The sequence below is a fragment of the Peromyscus eremicus genome, chromosome 2, assembly GCF_949786415.1.
Source record: "Peromyscus eremicus chromosome 2, PerEre_H2_v1, whole genome shotgun sequence".
Taxonomy (NCBI): Eukaryota; Metazoa; Chordata; class Mammalia; order Rodentia; family Cricetidae; genus Peromyscus; species Peromyscus eremicus.
In genome coordinates this window covers 77,224,375-77,248,947 of record NC_081417.1, presented here as the reverse complement: position 1 = coordinate 77,248,947, position 24,573 = coordinate 77,224,375, and the positions used below count along the sequence as shown (strand labels likewise).

Genomic DNA, 24,573 nt, shown 5'->3' with positions numbered 1-24,573 from the left:
CCCACTCTCCCAAGTGCTGCAGCTAGTGAGGGACAGGGCCAGCTCTTCTACATGCTGCAGGTGGCAAGGGGCAGGGATGGGCATCTTTTCTTCCACCACACCACTGCATGGCCGATGAGAGACAGCACATAATTTCTTCATGAACTCAGCTGTGAGTTTCTGATGTTTTCTGCTTAGGTCGGGGGAGGTCAGAGAAGAAAGAAATGTGTAGAAATCAATGACCAAAGGATAAGATCAAGATGAGAGAAACTGACAATTGGCTTCTGAATCCAAAGCCCTTGGTTTTCAGGTTCTTGGCTTGCCAACTAGTTGCCTAGTCACAGCCTAAAGGTGAAACTAGGTTTAAAGTCTGCCAAAGTTCCAGGTTCTGAGGTGACCCATTCAATGATGTCACAGAAAAGCTACCTTTATATTCCATCCAGAATGCCACACTTACTAGGACAGCTACAGTGGTCCACCTGAACCAACAGGAGAGGATTATCAGCGAGTCCCAGATGTTAATCATGGTGCAGATGATTAATGACATGGTAAGTAGTTCGTTGGCTTCATGAGATATTTCAAGATCCTTCAAAAGCAATATTCAATGAGACTTGTTAAACACTTGGAATTATTTCCTCTATCCAGGATCCCGCCATCACTCTCTGTCAAGGGAGATCTTTCCACTCTTTTGTTTGTTTTATGTCTTTTGTCTTGGGGTCTCACTAAAAGAAGAGCCCATTTAACTCTGGCTGACTTGGAGCTCACTATGTAACCTCAAAAGCATGGGAGAAGCCAGGTTGGTGGTGATGCAGGCTGGTACTTCCAGCTAGTCGGGAGACAGTGGCGGGAGAATTGCAAGTTAGAGGCTAGCCTAGGTTATATAGCGAATACAAGGTCCAGCCTAGGCAAGACAGTACAATTCTGTCTCAAAATAAAAAGTAACAAGATGGCTAAAGACAGACTTCGTCTAGCTTGTGCTGTGTCCTGGGTTTAATCGATAATATCACAGGAAACCGAGATGAAACTGGGAAACAGATGCCTGTCTGGGCTGCCTGAGAACCCAGTCACCCATCCTGCAGAAATACAGGCCCAGGAAGTGGGAGCACCTTCTTTGAATCATCAGTCTCACCTGCCTGAAACTAAACCAAATGGGAACTTAATTATCAAGTCCTCCTTGCTGAAGGGCAAGCATGCCATCTCTAGGGAATTAACTCCACCCCTAATGGGGATAGCTCTGCTCTGCTTAATCCAATTATGAACTAACCTGATTAACATCTAGTCCAGGGGTGCTTAAGGTGATGCTGTTCACCACAGTGAAAAGAGTGCTTTTTGTCACTGGGAGGAATCAGTATTGGTTGAAAAAATATGCTCTGTAGTCAGGCTGCCAAAGTGAACAATCCCAGCCGCACCACCACCCGCTGGCTGGCTACAGGGAAGTTGGGGAACGTCTGTGCCCTTGGCTGTGAAATGGATAGGATGAGAATATACACTGAACACAGTGGGCATAAAGACTACAGTTCGGAACATCAGAGTGGATGAGCTAGTCTCAATTCCAGTGAATAATGAGAAAATCAACTGTGAAGAGCACTCACTTCCTGTAGCTAGCCTTCTCCCATCCAGTGGGTGTTCCATAAGGGCTTACCATCCGCAAGTGAGGGGCTGAGGAAGAATAGGGGTGAACCAGAGTGACTCCAGTAGGAAAAAAACAGGCCCCAAAGAGCTAGTTTAAGACAGTCAGAAGCAAATATAAATACAGTGACCTGAGGTCCCAAGATGGAAGACTTTAATTAAGTGATATCAACAATTACTGGAAATTTAACTTAGGGAGTTTAGGGGAAAAAAAGTCAAATTATTAAATAAACGGTATTGATTAAGACTTTAAGAGTGATCACTCCCATGAAGCAAGACATTTCACCACTGATGCATTTCACCTGTCTTTAAAATTATTAAATACAGAGATCCAGCTTGTACAGTACTTCCGTTCTCAGCTTAATACTTTCATTTCTTCCGGGCTGACCCACTTCCACCCAAAGGTAGCTGCTGCTACTGTGCCATTTGTTAAGCAGACTTCTAACTTGTCTGCCAATATATCCCCACTCGTGGGTACTCACCCAAAAAAGCTATGTCTAGTCTCAGGCTCACTAAGAAAAGGTTGAACCAGCTGGAGGACAGAAAGGTAGGGTGCCTGGATTTGAAGACTTCCCCAATTCTTGTACCCTTCACAAGATTTTCATTTTATTTCTTGCAAGACTTTGTGAGAGTCCGTGACCACGAACATTTCCCCATGTGTTCTGGTTTCAGGATGAATTGAAAGAGTTGTTAAGGGTTGCTGGGAGCAAGCTTGTGGTGGTGGAGTTCTCAGCAGCGTGGTGTGGCCCCTGTAAAAGGGTTGGCCCTATTTTCCAGGTAAGTATTTCCAGCATCTATCTCATAGATGCCAAAGGAATTTTGGTCCCCCAAAGTTTTCCCAGTTACTCCTAAAAGTTTTTCTACTTCTGAACTATTCCTAGGGTGTAGTTCTGTTGTTTTGTTTGTTTGTTTGATTTTAAGCATCCCAGTGAACCAGAAGCTAATATCCTGGAATCTCATTAGGAGATAGCCAAAGACTGGGATTATTTGTCTGTGGGCAGTTCACCAAGGAACACCAGGATATGCTGAAGAATTACAGCATACAAATAAATGGGAATTCATATCATTACATCTTACCCAAGTCGGAGCCCAGAACTTAGAAATATTGAGAGAGACCACGGATAGACACACTATTTATGTTTAGCCGTATTATATGTCTGTGTACCCCTTGCATGCCTGGTGCCCATGAAGGCCACAAGAGGGCATCAGTTCCCCTGGAACTCGAGTCACAGACAGTTGTGAGCTGCTGTGGGTTTGCCCAGGACTGAACCCCGCTCCTCTGGAAGAACAACCAGTGCTCTTAACCACTGAGAAGTCTCTCCAGCCCCACATCAGGGAATCTTAGTCTCCTTTCTCCTGGTTGTACAAATGTCTCCCGTTATTTCGGGTCACCTTTGTGACATGTATTCCTTCCTTCAAACATGAAGAAGTTTTAATTCCATGATGACTGTCTTAGTTAGGGTTTCTCTTGCTGTGAGGAGACACCACGATCACAGCAACTCTTATAAAGAAAGCATTTAATTGGGGTGGCTCACTTACAGTTCCAGAGGGTCAGTCCATTATCGTCATGACAGGGAGCATGGCAGTGTGTAGACAGACATGATACTGGTTACATCTTGACCAGAAGACAGCAGGAAGTCAACTGAGACACTCAGTGGTATCCTGAGCATAGGAATTCTCAAAGCCCGCCCCCACAGTGACACACTTCCTCCAACAAGGCCATACCCACTCCCAGAAAGCCACACCTCCTAATAGTGCCACTCTCTACAAGATTATGGGGCCAATTACATTCAAACGACCACAATGATACAACTAAAAACCTTCTACTCTGTTTTTAGTGAGGTTTTTAAACATCTTGGATTTCCTCACTTGGCCTCTTGAATCTGCCAAAACTAATTCTAACAACAGTCACAACCATCAATATTTAGTTGTGAATGAACTTGTAGCAGATAAAGAAAAGAACTACATGACATTTCTTTTTTTGGCATTTGTATATGTGTAGTGTACATGCATGTATGCATGTTCACATGTGCAGGTCCAAAGTTGATGTAAGATGTTTTCCTCAATGGCTCTCCATATCACATATTGAAGCAAAGTTTCTTGCAGAACTCAGAGCTCATCAGTCAAGCTAATCTGGCTGGCCAGATTGCTCTGGGGATCCACTGTCTCTGCCTCCTGCATGCTGAGCATATAGGCAGGCACCATACCCAAAGGCTTTCACATGGGTTCTAGATATCTCAGACTTTACATTTTCATGGCAAAGGCTTTACCCATTGGACCACCATACCACAAAGCTTCTACATGACACTTCAGCATCCCTACTATGCCTGAAATTCTTGAACTATCCAGAAGGAACATTTTAGTGTTTGACAGACCACTCTGTCACTCAAAACTAAGAAAGAAGACTCCCTAACTATTCCACAGAAATAGCCAGTGCTCAGATACAAAAGTGTGAATCCACTCAGGTGACATACAGTTAAAGCTGTTGCCAGTAGCCAATAAAAGGCACATAATATGCCACCTAAGTGTGTGTGTGTGTGTGTGTGTGTGTGTGTGTGTGTGTGTGTGTGTGCAGGTGGAGGCCTAAAGACAATCTCAGCTACTGTCATTCCTCAAACACCATCTACCCTCTATGTTGTTGTTATTTTGGTTTGGTTTAGTTTGGATTTTTGAGGCAAGGTCTCCAACTGGGCTGGAACTCACTCAAAGGATAACCTGGCCCATGGCTAATGAGCCCAGAGATCCATCTGTCTCTAGCTCCCCAGAGCTGGGATTACAAGTGGACACCACTACACCTAACTATTTTTCACATGGGTTCTGCGGATCAGAATCAGGTCTTCATGACTGAACATCAAACACTTTACTAATGAACATTTCTCCAGCCCTAAAATCCAAGTCTTTTTTTTTTTTTTAAACTGGTGATGGATGTGGAGAAACTGTACGTTACATTTTTGTTGGTAGAAAGGTAAAACTAGCCGGGCGGCGATGGTGCATGCCTTTAATCCCAGCACTCAGGAGGCAGAGGCAGGCAGATCTCTGTGAGTTCGTGGCCAGCCTGGGCTACAGAGCGAGTTCCAGGACAAGCTCCAAGCTACACAGAGAAACCCAGTCTCAAAAAAACCAACCTAACAAACAAACAAAGGTAAAACTATATAGTTACTCTGAAAATAATTTAGTAATTACTTATAAGGTATAACATACATACATATATACATATATATATATTAGAATGTTAGAAGAAAAATAAAGGCCTATAAATAACTTAATATAGCATGTTAAGTCATTAATTAACCTGTGACCTAAAAATTAACATTCAATTAATCTATGGCCTAACAGTTGTGCTCTTGATCAAATAAAATGAACCTACTCATGAACATTCATAGTATATATCTTCAATATTTAAAAGCTAAAAGAAAAGCTCATGTCCTTCAATAGACAGTGATTATACAAGAATGGAAAGGAATTATGTAGCCTTCATTTACTATATATGCAGATAAAACAGAGCAGAAGGACATCTGTCAAAGAGGGATTTTTTTTCTGTGAATAAGTGACCTGGCCTAGAACTCCATATATTACCCAGCAGGCCTCAGGCTTGTGAGTCTCCTACCTCAGCCTCCCAAGCGCTGGGATTAGAGTAGCACCACCACACCCAGCTCAGAATCATCGTTTTAATCTGAGAAATATTCTCAAGCCCCAAAGGTCTTTGTGTTCATTATACAAAAATTTTCTCCCATATCACCATTTTGAGGGACCACAGGAGAAAGAACCCCCACATAAATCACAATCCACACACAAAACTGCAGGGAGGATTGCCAGCGGCAAGGTTTCTCAAACATCCACCTAAGCCCTCCCATGCCTTGCAGCTTCTAGCTTCTCCCTCCCCGGGAGAGCTCCAGCTGGTATTGACTCCACTTGGCCAAGCTTTGGACACCTTGTATGTCATCTCCCAGGAGTACTCCCATTTGAGAGGGGTGACTACAAATGCTTGTGACATGATTTTTAAGCAAATCAAGAGACTATCAAGTGCCTACGGAGTGTGCACACAGCTGTCTGAACGTAAATCTGGGTTGACGTGAGACACCACTGTCCTTCATCCTCACCCCAGAGCCAGGACCCTGCTGTCACCACTTCTGTAGAAGGCATTTCCAGAACAGAGTAGAAGCAGGAGCTAACCCCTTCCTCCTTCCTACCACCTTTCATGGCTTCCCATTGGCTAGCTGGAAGTCAGCGAACAAGGGAGTCTGGAAAGTCCAGTTTCCATATACGGTAGATTGCAGGGAGTGGGGGTGGCTGGGAGAACACTAGGCTGGTGATGGTCATCAAGAACCCTTCTACTGCCTCCAGAATCCACCTCCCAAACTCCTTCAAGATGAGAAGGTCAAAGCACCAAGTACACATCAGGTTCAGAGAACTGCATCTTCTGCCCAGATGCCAGGACCAAGGCCCAGTTTCTAATGCTGATCTAAGCCCACCCCCATCACCCCAGACAGATTTTGAAAACCATTACAGGTAATCCCTTGACACCTTCAGGAAAATCCTGCTTTGCCTCCCCACCCCCAACAGGGTAGGTCTGGCCCCCTGCACACAGCTCAGTTGCTCTGCTTTTGGTCCTCAAATCTAGAAACTCCAGTCTTCAGTTCTGTTCTTTGACTGCAGTGGATCCTCCCTTGACCTTGAGGGGCTTCAAGTTCTAGGCTGTAATGAACCTTCAGAAGGATGCTTGGGTCTCTTTAACAACCAAGTCATACATCTCTTTTTTTCAAAATGACGGTTTGGGTGCAAATGTTAATATTTATGTTATTTTATTCTTTTGTCTTGAAGGCGATGTCTTTAAAATACCAAAACGTCATGTTTGCTAATGTGGACGTGGACTCCTCTAAGGTAGGACTCTGAAATCGTCTGTGTGGACCCTCAAAACCTGAATGCAACGTCACTGAGTCACTCTGTGAAAGTGATGACAATGCCTGGTTAAAAACAAGTGGGATTCCACATCTTCGTTTTCATGATGAACGTAGCAAACTGTTTTACATAATTTTCTTTAAATATTAGCAAATACGTGGTACTCCCTCCTGCTGTAGCAGACATCACCAGCCAATTCCAACAGTCTTCATCACTTGCTCCCCAGCCTGTCAGTGTAGGCCAGGGGTTCTCAACCTGTGGGTCACGCCCCCTTTGGGATCACATACCAAATACTTACATTATGGTTCATAACAGCAACAAAATTATAATTATGAAGTAGCAACTAAATAATTCTGAGGATGGGGGTCACCACAATGTGAGGCACTGTATTAAAGGGTCTCGGCATTAGGAAGGTTGAGAACTGCTAAGGTAGGCAGACATTACAATGAAGCCAAGGTGAAAAATTATTTTTAGGTTGTGGTAAGTTAATAATTTTCTAAAACCTAACTCAATAATTATAGACATTTTAACATATCTCATTTTGGTATCCTGGGTGTTTGGGGTTTTTTGGGGGGTGCTTATATAGCATAAAAAATTTCCACGAAATCCTTCCCTCCTGTCCCCAGATCCATCCTCCCCCTTCTCCTGTCCCTCCCCCCAAAATAATCAGCCTCCTAGTCTCAAGCCAAATATGTCTTACTAATATTTATCTCCTAGGGATTATTCTTCCTAGGAGTTGTTAATTTATAATAAGGAAATATAAGTGTATTAATTAGCTTCCTGATACTATAGAAAAATGCCTAAGAGAAAGAGAAAGGTTTATTTTGTCTCACCATTTTGGAAATTTGAGTCCTTGGTCAAAGCCTACTCGCTTTTGGACCTGTGGAAGGCAGCACATTTGGACTCGTGGAAGGCAGCACTTTTTTTTTTTTTTTTAGTTTTTCGAGACAGGGTTTCTCTGTGTAGCTTTGGAGCCTGTCCTGGAACTCACTTTGTAGACCAGGCTGGCCTCGAACTCACAGAGATTCACCTGGCTCTACCTACCGAGTGCTGGGATTAAAGGCGTGCGCTACCACATTTGGACAGGAGCGCACGGCAGAACCAAGTGATCCTGCTATCAGCAGGAAGAAAAAGAGAGAAAGAAGGAGCCAATGTCCCACAGTCCCCTTTAAGGGCATGGTCCAAAAGGACTAAAGGCCTCCTGGGAGGCCCCTCCTCTTAAAGGCTCTGCTACCTCCCAATAGCTCCATGCAGGAAACCAGGCTAACCCAGGAGAGGTATTCTGCATTCAAACTAAAGCAGAAAAGACAGCAAGTGACCTACCCAAGCATCGGATTGAAGCTGAGCTTTAAAACCATCAGAAAACCAAAAGTTCATTATCTTCTGTGTCATAATTAGTCAGAATTTTGTCAATGACACAGACTTGGCATACTTGGGAAGATTTGAGCTATTGTGATAGTGTTTGTATACATTTTACTCACTGCTACAGTAGAGAGTTCTGATTCCCACACTCTTGCCAACACCAGTTACTCTCAGCTTTCCGATTATAGCTTTCTGTCTTTTAAGGCGAAGCAAAAGACACACTTTTCTAATAATAACTTTTGGATTAGCTGTTGCTGTGGCAACTGTAACTAAAAATACAACTTAGTGTGTGTGCAATGCTTCTTTGTGTTTGTGTGCATTGTGGGTGGAAAAGAGTTGAAGTCAATCAAATGGTATATCAACGAGAGAGTTCAATTCCATTGTCAGCTAACTGTACTCAACTTCTAAACAAAGGGAACAAAAAATGCCATTTGGAAGCCATTTGGTCTGGATTAAAATTATGGCATTCTGTCCCTTTCTCTTGTCCTTGGGCTCCAAACGTTTCAGAAGTAAAGATGAGTAGTGAGGGAGAAAGGATACCAGGGCTTAAAGGGAAAACTGTGCTAGCCTTGAGTGTGTCCTGCCTGTCTTCAGTGTGACTGATGAAGACATGCCTGTTCCTTCCTCTTTTTGCAATATGGTATTTCCATAGAGGCTTCCTGAGGCTCCTCTGCCATCACTCAGCATTGTTAAATAACCTCATTTAGTCACTCCTCATCCGTTCCATTTGACCTCCATCTCATCCCTCGCCTAGAGCTCTGGGATAAGAAACCCAAGAGTACCAGAATGGTCCTCTTTACACGGGGTTGTCCTGGAGGCTTTGAGGGTATGTTAGGAAAATCCCATGAAGTGTCAGGGGCCCTTGGGATTTAAGACACTGCTTCTTAGAAGTCACCAAGTAGCACACTTGGTACAGAGAAAGTCACCAAAACTGTGACTTAGTGACATGTCTTTTCTTTCCCAGGAATTGACTCAACTCTGTCACATCAAAGCAGTACCCACATTTCAGATGTTCAAGCACACCCAAAAGGTATGTTTCCATGGAAACCAGCAGGGATGGATTAGATGATACAACCATCAGAGCTAAAATAAAAACCCTGGTGTTCCTTGGTTAGATGAAAATACTTGGGTTTTTTAAATATAATTCTTCATTTCAAACACAATACACAATAGTGAAAGATAAAGAAAATACATGACTTACAGTAAATCACTCACCATGTGAGGCATTCAAATCATAAAAATCCCACTATTGCCTCTGCTCTGGGGCAGAATTATCAAGAACCTGCCAGAGAAGGGCATGATGAAATTCTAATAACTAGAGTATATAGTCATTAACAGGATGTGAGGAAACATCTACCAAAACTTATCATAAAGCAATGCAGCCTCATGACTGAGTACGCCTGGCCTGGGGTCAATCCCCATGGTCCAAACACCAGTTCTCCCATTCTTAGCTATGGAGCCCTCGGTGGCTTCCTTAGTCTTTTCATGTCCTTGTTTCCCTATTTATAAAATAGAGATCACTACAAAATTTCCCTCATTTATTGTGAACATGAAATATGTTATCATGATTGAAGTGTAAGATCCCTCCTGACATTAGTGGTTTAATGTGTTCTATCAATTTTTCTCTTGTAGATATGAATGGGATAAAATGGCTAAAATATCAGCACATGATAAAGCTAGTATTTTCAGATATGACTGGAGGCATTGATAGTCACTCACACATGCTTCATGAACTATTATTTTGTAGCAAACTCAGGAGGCACAAAATATACATTGTCTTTCACACCAATATCTTGTCCCTGGGAACATATGCTGTAGAAACACCTCAAGGGAAAAAAAAAACAGTAACTGAATATATAATTGTAACATGATTTCAAACGTTGACAATAGAAGCAATTACAATGCCTTTTTCAGCATAATGTCTAAGTGAGTTATGAGCCATCGATTCTATGGAATAGTTTGCAACTAAAATGTTATGAAGAATTTTGTGACATTTAAAAGTCATGCTTAGGTTTTATAGATTATGTCTAAATTAAGGGAAATGAAAGCATTTATTTGATCTACCAGCTGTACAATTTTATTTTTTGTTTCTATTTGTTGGTAAGTATTTGCTGTAATATAATTGGTGCAATAGATTTAAGATATTTTTTAAACACTACATATTTCTTCCTGTGGCTTTTAGTTGAAAATAAAACTATTTAACATATATTTCCTCAACTTGCCCCACCTACATGTCTAATTGCCTGTGTATGTCATCTTTGCTACCATCTCAAACATAAGAACATGTTCTTGTAAAAATCAGTCGCATCTGTACCCCTTGCCTACATCTTTAGTCTCAAAGCTCCTTTTCTAGGTTCCAACCTATCAATTAACTCTATCCCCATCAGGTATGGACCCCTTCACTTAATCAAGCCAATTCATATCACACCAAAACTAATGCTAGAATTTGGTTGAAGGGGCTATGTCAAAGTATTTTCTTTTGCTGCTGCTGGATTTACATTCTAGAAGTGCAGGACAGAAGCTACAGCAGAGCTCATCTCCACATGGGGCCAGATAAAGAAGCCACCATGCACAGGAAAGCAGAATCCAGCCAAGATATTAGTGCTTTAAACTCTGAGTTTGTTGGAGGTGTAAGGAGGGCCCAGCGGTTATGAGCACTTGCTGCTCTTGCACAGGACCTGGGTTTAGTTCCCACTACCCACATGGTGGCTTATACCTATCTACAGCTCTAGTTCTAGGGAGTCTAACACTCTCTTCTGGCCTTCTCAGGGACCAAGCACGCACAAGGTGCCCAAACATACATGCAGGTAAACACTCATGCACACACACACACACACACACACACACACACACACACACACACATAAATAAATTAAATAAATAAATAAATAATAAACTTTGAATTTATCTACAACTTAAGCCTAAATCATTCCCATAGAGTCTCCATGTTTATAAACTGGATGTATTTTAGCATCAACTACAACAAAAAAAAATCTAATAAATTTAAGAAGAGGAAGAGAAAGAGGTTGGGATCCTATAATTAATTCCCCTCTAGAGTATGCCTTCAATGCATACTACTACCAGTCCCCACCTCCTCCCAACAGTGTCCTGAGGAGCAAGAGCTATCATGTGGACTCTTGTGGACACTCAACATCTGAAAATAGCACTAAAAGACTCAGATATAAATTTGCTGATAGGCAACTATCAGAAAATAAAATTAACTGAATTGATGATATTACCAGCAGCTCCTGTAACTCCCTAACTTCTATCCCAGGACCACCCAATAAGCCTCTGATTATAATGTACATAGACATGTTCCAAAAAGTTTCCTTAAGGATTGACGTTTTCATTGAATACTATTAGCATAGCATCCTGATTATGGAGTTTAAAACCTAAACAGTTGGGCTGGAGAGATGGCTCAGTGCTTAAGAGTCCAGTTCCTAGCACTCATGTCCTATGGCTCACAGCCACCTGCAACTCCATCTCCAAGGGATCCAATGCCCTCTTCTGGCCTCTGTGGACACCAGCATGTACATGCAAATATACACAGACACACTGAGAGACACATAAAAGTCTCTTTTTTAAAAATAAACAATTTGAAACGTTTTCTACAATGTATGAATGCATCTATTTCTAATCACGTATGAAAACCTGCTCAAAAAAACAGCAACAAAACAACTTTCTACACCAAAGGCAAGAGCCAAGAAAAAGACGTGGAGATCTGAAGGGGGATAACACCCTAAACCTTTTACTTCTTTCGACTCAAACCTCAAAATGGGGTCTGAGCAGGTCTTTAGGGTTCCATGGCGCCCTGCTTTTCTCATTGTATCAAGAGTTAGAGTTAAACCATGGCATGTCTGGATCCTTCTCCCCCAGTTTCTGTCTCACAGTGGTCTGCAAAGAGTCACTGCAAAGGAGGGGGCTTAGGGTGGCCAAGCCAAAAGATGCGTTCCTTTGAATGTCTTCCTGTGAGGAGAACAGAGCAAGAAAGCTTTCATTGGCACCAACTGTCTTCTAGAGAGTAGAGAAAAATGGAATTCATAGCTTTGAAACTACTTCCAGAAATGGGCTCCACCCCTTCATCTGGTCATGCAACTGGAAACTGACTTACTGAAGCAATTAAGTACCGTTTATCCATTTTTAAAAGCTAGAGTCCAGTTTCTATTGAGGGTTGTTTCAAGAAATGTCTTTATGATTCCAGTAAGACATCTGGCAAATAGCCACTGTGCACTGTGCCTCTTAAAGGTTCACAGTTTAAAAAAAAAAAGTCATAAATCACCCTAGAACACAGGAGACTCTCTTCCTCCTTTGGGAACACAATGTGTGTTCTTGTGTCAGATAGGAAGAGCTAGGGTTCCCCTTTTGTTCTGTAGATGCCAAGAATCTCAGGCTTGCTTTGCTCCAATCCGGCGACCCCCCCACCTGCTGTGTCTCCAGCCTTTCCAAGTAGACATTTCCCACACTACGCCTTCCTTGGGCTTTCAGTCTTTTCTTTGGCTGTCATGCTTGCCCATGTCCTTTGTAGTGTATATACATCATGAGTAAAGTAGAACTCAAAAAAACCCAAAAACACATAAAGCCATATATCATGACCGGGGCTGTGGTAATTAGTGGTCTTTCCCTGGCTGCTGGAAGTTTTCACATAAGAAGTTATTTGGTGGGGATGCAATATAAGAAATGACTGTGGTGGGTAGGGAGATGGCTCAGTCAGTATGCTTGCCACAGAAGCACATAGACCTGATTTTGAAGCCCCAAACTCATATATGAAAAGCCAAGTGTGGTAGTATGCATTTTAAATCCCAGTGCTGGAAAGACAGAGGCAGGAGGATGACTAAGGACTGCCATCAACTAAGACAGTCAAGAAATTGGTGGGTTCCATACCATGTGAGAGATGCTGTCTCAAAAAACAAGGTGGATAGTGCATGAGGAGTGATACCTGAAGTTAACCTCTCACCTCTACATACACCTGTACAAACGTACATGCACACACACACACACACACACACACACACACACACAGAGCAAATTCCACATTCCAGTAATAAATCAGGCTGCTGTTCCTTTCTGTTATATTCCTTAGCGTTTTCATCTAAGGCATCATATCATGTTCCAGGAAGATTCACTGTGGTAAATACTGACTGTAATGTTCTACTATACATGCACTAGTCTCCCTTTATCAAAAAAGAATTCATTCCAAGACCACCAGTGGATACTCGAAACCACAGAATCTACTGAATGATCCTATCTATAACATGGAGAGGTTGCCCTATTCATCTTTACTGTAGGTCTTAGAAATGTATATGATTCTTTTAATTCCTTAGTAAGTAAAGAATGTTTTACATTTCCATGTAAAATAAATATTTTATAGCTTCTCTTCGGCCACCAATCATTGCTCTTAACAGTTTGGGGTTATTACTAAGAAAAGCCAGGATTACTTGAACATAAGCACGTAGGTCTGATGATGAGATGACTGAATTCCTAATGGGCAGGTAGAAGGAACCATCAACTCCTCAAGCATGAAAGTTCATCATGTTTCTCAAAGTGGCATCTAAGTTTAGGCTTTTTGTTTACTTCAGGAATTTTCTATGTAATATTTCAGATCATAGTTACCTAGGTAAGAAAATTATAGAAAGTAAAACTACATACAAGGTGGATCATATATTTTTATTATATATATAGATGATAAATTTTATGGGCCATTCTAAAAATCCACTAAAGGCTACAAACTCTCTTCAGAAAAAAAAAAATGAACAAACATACATGTAATGATATTTGCAGATGATACTAAGGGATTCTGTGCCTCTGAGACTGAATAATGGCTCCACTATACCAATAACTTTGATGTCACGCTAAGCAGATGTCTGCAGAGCATAGGAAAGGAAGCAAAACAAAGAATTAGCAAGTCTTGGCCAACTGCTTATGCTTGAGCCAACTATCAAAAGTTAATTTGCAACTTTTATCTCTTGCATTAGAGTAAAATTGTTTCCCAAAGCGCTTAGATAGGCCTACTAGTAAGAGCAATAAAAAATGGGCATGTATATGTTAATAAACAAATTATTCACAAGTGAATAACTTATAACACAAGAAATCATTTGCTGGACTCTCACGTTAAGTAGGAGGAAGCTCTTACCCAGATGTCTGTAAACTCTAGGGCTCCTGTTGATATCACAGAAGTCATTTCCAACAAGCATCTGCCATAAAATAAAGCAGGTGTAGAGGCAAAAAGCATCCTACATCATTTGCTAGGAAAAGAATGGAACTGAAACAGAGCTCACACACAGCGGCCTAAAGGCCAGGAAAAGATAATAGATGAGGCAATGAGGAAGGGGTGTGTCTGAAAAATCCTTCCTAAATGCTTGTGTTCAACTACTTCAAAAACACATTATGCTTGGCCTTCTTCCCAGACAGTACTTGCAACTGGATCTCACCATCCCAGGAATTGGACCACTGTTGTTTGGGTCCTCTCTCTTCCTATTACTGAGCAACTTAGGAATGTAATAAGCCATCCTAAGGTTCATTTTCCTTCTTTGTGAGATGAATACTACATCACTCATCTTTGAAAATTTGTCTTGACATTCTTCAAAAAACTGCACAGAAAATGCCAAGCACTGGACTTGATGCATACCTTACAATATGATCCTTATAGTTGATTTGAAGGTTATGGCTTACTGCTGAGTAGTTTAACAATATAGCTGATATCAGAACTTCAGGATCCAGCTATGTCCACCTCCCTACAATTTCATAAATAAATAGAAATTTAGAAATAAAGTTTGAGAGACCATTTAAACTTTTCTAATATGTACAATGTCTGCTTACATCAAATTAGCATCACTGGCTTACTCAGTAAAATCCATCCTGCTACAGACAACAGCAGACAAAGGAGTTCTTTCTAGGGGACTAAAAAAAAAAATCTCACCCAGTCCTCAGGTTCTGGTTAGCTGTCAGTCAGTCTCCAGAGCAGCTGATACTCTAGACAGAGAACTGTAGAGTTCAAAGACTAAGCAGGATGGAAGGAAAGTTAACAAAGTGAGGTAGCTTTCAGCTCAGTTTAGTAACCCTTAGTACCACTGCAAAGGATACTGCTGTTGCCTTAGCAACTGAGAGGCTCCTATGTGTGTCTTCTCTGGGATTAGCCAACAGAAATCACCCTCCAGTGTTGTAAACCATGCTTTTATTTAATGCTCTACATTCTGTCCATTAAGGAGTTTCGTATTAATCTTTTAGTAGTTAAATTTCTATCAAAATGTCATTTATCTTGATTACTGAGGGTTTCCCACCCTTTACGTTTTTTACCCAGCCCTGTTCTTCTCCTCTGAATTTTCAATTGGTGAGATATAGCAATGTTCCATTTGGTGATTTGTGAGAAATAAGAAGACTCCAGAACAAGTTATACTCAGAGTTAAGATTTATTGCATCAAAGAATATAGAATAAAAGCAACAGGAGAAGTACTCATTAGTGGGATCCAGAAAGATCTTTTGATGCCCTCTCTCATCAGTGGACACAGATTACCCCAGAGCCACGCAAGGCATAAGCAACCAGACATTACCTCTTTTCTCATAATGAGTCATGCAGATAACCAAAATATGACCTTTATCATGAGTACTTATGGTGCTAGCCGGTGCTCATAAAACTTCACGGCTGGGACCCACGTGAACAGTGGTTCTCTTGAAGTCTAGACCTTGAGGTGGCCTGCCCGTGAAAGGATCTAGGGTTGTACAGATGAAACTTACCTGCCCAGATGAAGAAGGCCCTGCTGCTTTGCATGACTCTCAAGCCCTAAAAGGGAGCAAAGAGTGGTTGGTGGCTTCTCACCTGTCTGAGGATGACAAACCTGGGCCCACGTTCCCCAGGATGTCCACAAAGACTGAGGGGAAAGCATGGCTGTGCCCTTAATCTTTAAAGAGAGAAGCTAGACATGAGCTTATTCATTCGTCTGGGCTTAAGAGGCCCTCACTCTGGGCTCTGTGAGTAGGAGTAGGAATGGAGATAAGCCAAGGGTTGTCGAAACCCAACACTAAAATTCTGAGCAGATTTTCCCAGTGGAAACATGAGGATGGGTATACGCCATTGAAGAGAATGACCCTGAAAGTTGTGTTTATCCCAAAGAACATAGTCCCATTCCTCACCCCCAGTGACAGGCAGGAGATCATCTCCAGCAGCCACAGTCCAAAATGGCCTTTCCTATTCTCAAGGTGGCTGGAGATGAACTCCAACATCCCACCACATCCCCTTCAGTGGTAAGTCACACTGTATTGAGGACATAGCCCTGCAGCAGCTCCTCATGTCTGGTCAACAGAATCAGCTGGTGGCACAGGGTAAGAATTCACATACTCCAGCCAAAGCTGCCCCTCCACCTGTTCATAACCGCGCACACAGGAGCACAGCCATGCCGGTTTGTTTCCTTAATGCTGTCTGCTTTTGCATTTCCACGGGAAATTTGAATAGCCTACCAGGCCCCAAATGAGTATTCTATGAACAAAAAAAGTTGGTTACTACCACAAAAAAAAAAGAATCGTATTTCTGTCATCGTTTGTGTGGCTGATGCTCAAAGAGCAGGACATGCAAGCAGCTTCAAGCAAAGAAAGTCAGTTAGTGTTTTGCTGTTGTCTCGCAGTCAGAGCAAGTTCAAAAGGTGCCGTCCAGGAGAGATAAGTGGTGGGAACGGGAGCCTGACTCCAGCTATTTGCCCTTATCTTGAATTTGAGTGCACCTCTTCCAGGTGCCTCCTGGGTATATTTTAGCTCAACTCCAAAGGCTTTAATTGAACTACTCACATTATCAAGGTCCACTTGAGGCATAGGAAAGGCAACGAGGTTCAAATACCTGCTCATGATGTAAGTGGTCCTGAAGAGATAAGTGGAAGGAATCAAGAGAGAATCCACGGCAGTCACCATGTCCCCTTCACTTCCGTGAGGCAGCGTTAAAAGCTTCTATCATTAAACTTATCTTTTCCATCTTGTCCATACCGTCTAGTCCCTCAGCAAATCCATCTATTTGAAGGAGAATGTATCTCCTTTTCTTCGTGTTATAATAAATTATAAGCTGTATTACAAACATCTCTACAGTCATCCCCCAAGGAGGTCTTGTGTCACTTGATGAGACTGCGCTGTTGTTTATTGTCGTATTGTTGTTGGTGCATTGGGGGTTGCGATTGTTCATGTTGTTGTTAACTAAGTCCAAATGTCTGGGAAATTGATGAGCTCAATCTCGACCATGCAGCTGGTCCAAATAAAACTTCAATATTCACTTAACCAAAATGGTACAACAGCTGGACAATGCCCTTTTATTATAATTACCCTATGTCTGCATCATTAGTCTAATTTTGTCTCTCAGATATCTATTTGTTAGGAAGGGACCACTGTCTCCGAGCCCTTTGCATTTTCCTGGTAACAGCAATAGATGGCCTGTAAATGTTAGAATGTCTTTGGCATTTGAGAAATATTGCCTCTAGTTAGACCTAAGCGACAGGTAAATCAGGAAGGAGTCACTTTATTACTCTATTTTGTTCATTTGTTTGTTCGCTCCTTTTTGTTTTCGCTTTTTGAGACAAGGTTTCTCTGTATAGCCCTGGCTGTCCTGGAACTATCTGTAAACCAGGCTGGTCTTGAACACAAAGAGCCGCTGGTCTCTGCCTGCCTCCTGAGTTCTGGGATTAAAGGTGTGCGATATCACCACAAAACAAGCATTACTCTATTTATGTGTGTGTGTTTGGAAATGTCCATAATGAAAGCTGTTTTAAAACATGTTGGGTTTGGGTATTTCTGTAGTACTGAATAGCCTCCCTCCTCCCATCGGCCTCAGAAAAACAGCATCTTATTTTTGTCGCAATTATTTCCAGCATGCAGCAGTATCCCATGAAGAATGACCCAGCTAGGTGTGGTGGCACACCTATAATTCTATCTCTTGGTTAACTGAGGCAGGAGAATTGCAAGTTTAAGACCAGCCTGGGATGCATAATGAGACCCTATCTCAAAGTGAGGTGGAGGGGGTGCATAGTGAGGCCGTATCTCAAAGCAGGAAGGGGGCAGGCAGAAATATTTTAAAATAAAGGAGATGTTAAGAGAACTGTAAACTCACTTCCTGATGCTTCTGGTCGAAGCCTTTGAGAGATACAAGACAGTACCAGATTAAAAGGGGGAAACACTTTGGTCAGAATTCACAAGCTGTTTATAGTCGAATTTACATATCTGTGGATTCTACAGTCTTGCATTCAATCAATAGATCAAAAATATCTGAAAAAATATTTATACTGAAAATGTACAAGCTTCTCTTTCTTGTTATTTCTAAAACAATAGAGGGTAACAACTATTTACACAGCATTTATACTGTACTGGCTGTTATAAATAATCTAGAGAGGATTTAAAAATTATGAGAGAACAGGCCTGGGTTCTAGGCATGCACTCTGGAGCATCTGTGGACTTTGGTGTTCCCCCTACACCCTGGTGATATCCCGGGACAATTGCAGATCCGGTTATCAAGGCCATTCATTGGTGGAATAAGCTATGCTCAACAGCTTTTCCTCGTTTATTCAGTCTGCTTATTAAGGTCCCAGATACAAAGCCCAACTCTAGACAGGGAGGCGAACTGTAACATTTGTCTTTGGTCGACTAGATAAAGAAAGAAGACAGTAGTGAGGCTGTAGCTTGGTGACAGAGCTCCTGGTGACAGAGCTCCTGGTGACAGAGCTCCTGGTGACAGAGCTCCTGGCTAGCATGTGGGAAGCCCTGGGTTCAGTTCTCCAGCATAACAAAGGAAAGTAGAGGGAAGAAAGGAGGAAAAAGGAAGGCTGGCAAGAAAGCAGGAAGGAAGGCAGGCAGGCGGGAAGGAAGGCAGGAAGGCAGGCAGAAAGGAAGGAAGGAAGGAAGGAAGGAAGGAAGGAAGGAAGGAAGGAAGGAAGGAAAGAAGGAGGAAAAAGAAAGGCTGGCAAGAAAGCAGGAAGGAAGTTGTCTTAGTTACTGTCGTGACACTGTGATAAAAATACTCTGAGAAAATCAACTTAAGAGAAAAAGGATTCGTGTGTGCTTACATTTCAAGGTATAGCCCATCATGGCAGGGAACCCAAGGCAGGAAGAGCTTCAGCGGCTGGCCACACTGTACCTGTGGTCAGAAAAAGAGAACACTGAGTGGATGCATGCCGCTCATGTGCCTTTCTTCACTTGTATGGTCCAGGCTGGCCACACTACAACTGTGGTCAGAAAAAGAGAACACTGAGTGGATGCATGCCGCTCATGTGCCTTTCTTCACTTATAGTCCAGGATCCCGGCAAATGGTGCCATCTACAGCAGATAGGTCTTCCTACCTCAATTGATGTAATCAAAGTATTCCTCATGGGCATGCCCATCTCCAGGTGATTCTAGACTCCGTCAAGTTGGCAGTTAACACTAATCATAGGGGTGGGAAGGGGACAGACATGACACTTAATTCCTGAAATTTAATACAACCCCGAGTCTTGAACTCACACTTCAATGACCAAAAATGAGTGTAGCAGAACTCATTCTAACAGAAGCTAATTTGTGTGAGAGTTCCAAACTGGACACTAAAAATATGCTGAAAAAAACTGTAGTCTCCCTCCTTGAGCTAATGTGCAGACCAATGACAAAATCAGTTATGTCATAGTGGAAAGTCCAGAGTGCTATAGGACGGTGAAGAAAATGGTTCAGAAGGCTTCATCAGGGAGGGATGAGACTGGATAGGGAGAAGCAGAGAGTGATGGAGTAGCATGGGTGAGTATCTGGGATAATTTCCATGTTTATATAACAACAGCATGGAATTATTATTAACATATGAGCTCCTAAGAGGTTTTATCTGTTTTGTTCACAATGCTCTAGCTCACTGTAGGTACTCGTTAAGTGCAGGTTCTAAAAGAAAACCATGTGACTATAACCAAATCCAAAGTAAGAAATGTTCCAAAATCTGATACTTCATACCAGCATGATGCTGAAAGACTGATGTTTCAAAGTTCACAATAGACTTAGTTTTGTGAATAAAAAATAGAAAAAGGATTGTACAAGCTTACTGCATTGGTAAGCCTTCATTGTCAACTTGGCACAGGCTGCAGTCATCTTAGAAAAGCAGCAGCAACTGAGGAACTGCCCAAGTCAGGTTGGCCTGTGAGCATGCCTGTGAGGAACTCTCTTATTGGCTGATGTAGGAGTACCCAGCCCACCATGGGTGGTACCATTCCTCAGTCAGTGGTCCTGGGCTGGTTAAAGCTAGCTAAGCATGAACCAGGAAGTGATTGAGCTGACAAGCATCATTCCTCCATGGTTCCTGATTCCAGGCTCCTGCCTGACTCCTCAGTGACAGATTGTGACCTGGGAGTTGTGAGATAAAATAAACACTACCATCTTCCAAGTTGCTTTTGATAGGGTGTTTTATCATAGCAACATAAAGGAAACCAGAGCAGACTTCAGGTTGTGAGACATGTGAAACATAAGCAAATTTCAAGTTAGATTTGAGTCTCGCTCCCAAGATATCTCATTATTTATTTTCAAATATTCCAAGATCTGTAATGCTTGCAGCCAAGCACATCAGATGAGTGGTCCTCAATCCGTGTTTTATAAGTAAGTAAGCGAATCCTCTGTGAAGTGTTGCTAGAGTTGAGGGTTCATGTGAGGAATGGTGTTGAGGTGGAGGAGACAAAATTAAGACATCATTAGAAGACTGGATTTTATGGAAGAAAACACAGAAAAAGCTTGGATGTCACAAGCACATTTGTGGTTTTGAAATTCATGGGAGGGGAGACATAAAAGGCACAAAACTGAATACAGAGAAAGTTATGTGGTTATTGCTATTTGTCCATCTTAAAGGTGGCTAGTTAGGAATCAAAGGTAATGTCACTTAAAGCCACCAGAATGGCTGACATTACAAAAACTGGTGATTCCAAATGTTGTCGAGGATGTGGAGCAACTAGAAACCTCTTCCTTTGCTGGGACAGTTAGTTCCTGGGACTGCACTTGTAATTCAGTTGGTAGGATGCTTGCCTAGTTAGTTAGCCCTGGATTAGTTTCCAGAACAGCATAAACTGAGTGTGGTTGTGCATACAGCAATTCATGGTGATCCTTGGGTATGTTGTATGGTGAAGACCAGTCTGGTTACATGAGATCCTTCCTGAGAGAGGAGGGGTTAGAGGAGAGAGTGAAACAGAGAGATGGAGAGAAAGAGAGAGAGGACTTCTATTCAAGTTTAATCCCATAATTCCATTCTTTAGGTATACAGCAGAAATGAATTCTTACATAGACAAGAATGTTCACAGAAGCATTGTGGATAAATTATGTTATACTCATGCAAAGAAATACTGAAACACTTACAGACTGCTGCTGAACAGATAAATACCATGAGCTTGATACTGAGTAAAAAAAAAAAAGTTGGACATAGAATGCAGTCTGTAGGGCTGGAGAGATGCCTCAGTGGTTAAGAGCACTGGCTGCTCTTCTAGAGGACTCAGGCTCATTTCCCAACACCCACATGGCAGCTCACAACTGCCTGGAACTCCTGTTCCAGGAGATCGAACATCCTCATACAGACATACATGCAGGCAAAACACCAATGCACATAAAATACAAAAAAATAGTTTTTTTAAAAAAAAGAATAAAATCTGTAGAATTCTACTTGTAAAATTCAAAAATATGCAAAAGCAACTCATTGTGAAGTACTCCGAAGTAAGGTTGCTTTTGAGTGTAATGATGTGAGAGGGTGAGCATGGTGTCTGAGTACGGTTATACAATGATTCCCTCATAATAATTCTCTAAGGTTTTACTTAGAAGTTATGGAATTTTGTGCAATTCTAGCTCATGTAATAGGGTGGGTGACAGTCCCCTGTGGTAGATTCGATGTATCTCTGGAAAGACATCAGACTGTACAGTAGCCACGGTTCTTATTGCTCCTGGCTGCTCTTGGTGGCTGTAGAGTAGGAATCTCATAACCCCATAATCATGGAAATCACCCTTCTCCAGAGCTGTGAGCCTTTCGTTTGCATTCCATAGCTTGTACCATCCCACTGTGAGACACAGCTTTTTCCACTTAGAGAATTCTCTTTAGAGGGGCCCCCAACCTCTTTTTTTTTTTTTTTTTTGAGTTCACACTGTCCTTTAAAGTAGGAAGTAGGCTGAAATAAAGCAGACAAAATACGATCCACTGAGTGTATCTCTGAAGAGATGAGGGCAATATCTTCTAATGGAGCCTTGGGAGTCCGGAGAGCCATCTAGAATTACACAGTGGTGGTCAAGGGAACAGATCTTTTCTCTGTGGATGCTGTTTCCCTCAGGTGGTCTCACTTGTACCTCCAATTGCATCAGACTCCCCAGTAGCAGAAAAAAAGATAAAAAATTTAGGAGGATCCTTGGACATAAAGTCCAAAAGAAGATTAAGTGGGACCACTGTTCTTGCATAGTGATTCCCACCCTTCCAGCTCCCGTGGGAAACACAGAGACTGAAGTGGAATCCCAAACCTCCCACACCCTGCATTCCACTCCAGTTCTGGCTTGAGACAAGAGACAGTCCCTTTAAGACCCAATAGTGAAACTCCCTTCATGCCCCAGAGCTACTCTCTAGTTCCATAATATTAGGAAGAATCACCCCCTCTCCCCTAAAACAAGGTCTAATGTAGCCTAGGCTGACCCCAAACTCACTATGAAGCTCCAGATGACCTTGAACTTTGGATTCTCCTGCCTTTACCTCCTGAATGCTGAGGTTACAGGTGTATACCACCACAGTCAGCTTATGAGGTGCTGGGGACCAAAGCCAGGACTTCGTGTGTGCTAGGCAAACATTTTGCAGACTGAGCTTTCCCCAGCCCTGAAAAGGAGACCCACTGGCAAATCCCTTCTGATACCTTCCTCCCCTGGCCAAAAGCCAGGAGAACTATTTATAGGGAGATGACTACAGACAGGCACCTCAGATAAACCATGAAATTCTGCACCCACACATAGGTCACTCTATTCTCAAGACTCAAAAGAACATTGTGCTGTCTCAGAAGTGGAATGGAGGATGGGAAGGTAAGTGAAATGAAGCCGAGATGGAAAGAACCCACACCTGGGGTTGGCACTCAAGGTGTGCATAAAATGGCAGCCCCGGAGAGGATGCTGCTGTGGGGGGGAGCAGAGACAAGAGGTGCGGGGCCAGTTACTTCTCTGCAGCACACTGAGCACAGAGGTTTGTTCTGGAGTTTTCCAGCCCCTACTCCAAAGTCCTCACACATTCCTGGCTTCAAAACCTTCTTATCAGAAGCTCAAGTCTTCACCCGATTCCCATCTCAGTTTACTGACGTTCTTCCCTACATCCAAATAACCAATCCACCTCGTATTGACGGGGCAGTGGGCTTAAAGGGCAGGTTGATGTCCTGGTTTCATTGAATGTAATGTGTTTATTTTGTGTGTTCATGTGAGTGTATGTAAGTGCCTCTGGAAGCCAGAGGACAACCTCAGCATGGTTCCTCAGGAGCCATCCATCTTGGTGGTTTGAGGTCTCTCATGGGAGATCACCAATTATCTAAACTGGCTGACCATCAAAACCCAGGGATCCATCTGTCTCTACCTCCCCAGCTCTGGGGTTATCATCACACACACTCCACCACACCTCACTTTTCAGTTGAGTTCCAGGGAACCAAACTCAATACCTCATGCTTGTGTATCAAGCTCTTCTCCAGCTGAGCTATCTCCCCAAACCAAATGTGAGAGAGCTATTTAAAAAGATGTCCCAGCAGGACATATTTGCTATATGCATGTAATCCTAGTACTTCGTGGGTGGAGGCAGGAGGATCAGGGCTGGACTTTACGGCCAGTCTTGGCTACCTAAGACCTGTCTCAAAAAGAGAAAGTGAGAGAGTTTATTATTTTATATACTACTAAAAAAATGTTGCAATTCAAATTTACCATCCACTAGAAAGTGTACCCTGAGTTAGGGTCGGGGGACAAGTGCAAAACATGCACTTGTTAAGAGTCAATTGTACAACCGTGAGCTGGGCAGGAGTCACAGAAGGACTTTTAGTTTTGGAAAATTGTGACTATAAATGAACAAGCTCTTGATGCCAATATATAAAAAGATCTAATTCCAAGAATTGGGCTTCTTCATCTCCAGCATGGTCATATGTTTTAGGTCACATGTTAAGAAGAATTACAGAGACCTGGAGAAATATTCCTATCACCCATTTTGAAAGAGTAGCACATTGTCTATGGCCATACCATCTGAATGCACCCAATCTCGTGACAAATAATAAGAGGTCATGAATTTAATCTATTTAATGTGTATTTGTACTTGAAGTGCCTTAAAAATTATGGAAATGAGCAACAACCTTACAGTCAAACACACAACTCCTTGACACGTTGATGGCTTTACAGCGCTTGAATCAATAAACGTTTTTGTGCCTTTGTGTATTTGAAACAGATTTTTGAACTTCATGGAGCGGATGTTAAAAAACTGGAAGAGAAGATTCAAGAGCTGATGTGAGCTGCCACCCAAAACCAAATATACCTGGGACATTTTCTAAAGTGTCAGCAAGTGTTTGGTGTTCTGATTTCCAGCATGCCCTGTCTCTTACTTTGTCTCTCTCCTGATGTTTTGTGGGAAGAACTTGGCATTACAGTCCTCCCAAGACCTGGACTGAAACTGTTGCTGTAGCAGAATTGTGTTACTTCCCGGGGCACGTTCCTTGGGTGATGTTTTTTGACCTTCGCAGCAGGGCCCATATGAAGCTAAGTAACAGC

At 42.3% G+C, this 24,573-nt stretch overlaps 1 protein-coding gene across 2 annotated transcripts; it reads left to right on the top strand.

Annotated features, from left to right (window-relative positions):
* Positions 1–394: 394 nt before the first annotated feature.
* Positions 395–24,363, top strand: LOC131904716 (thioredoxin domain-containing protein 8-like). 2 transcript variants are annotated; one of them, XM_059255770.1, is made up of 6 exons: positions 395–527; positions 2,281–2,385; positions 6,430–6,489; positions 8,834–8,899; positions 22,801–22,866; positions 24,254–24,363. In XM_059255770.1, exons 1-6 carry the CDS (start codon positions 495–497, stop codon positions 24,314–24,316), a joined length of 393 nt encoding a protein of 130 aa, XP_059111753.1. In that variant the 5' UTR covers positions 395–494; the 3' UTR covers positions 24,317–24,363. The 2 variants fall into 2 exon arrangements, with proteins under 2 accessions (XP_059111753.1, XP_059111754.1); XM_059255771.1 differs by lacking the exon at positions 22,801–22,866.
* The last annotated feature ends 210 nt before the right edge of the window (positions 24,364–24,573 follow it).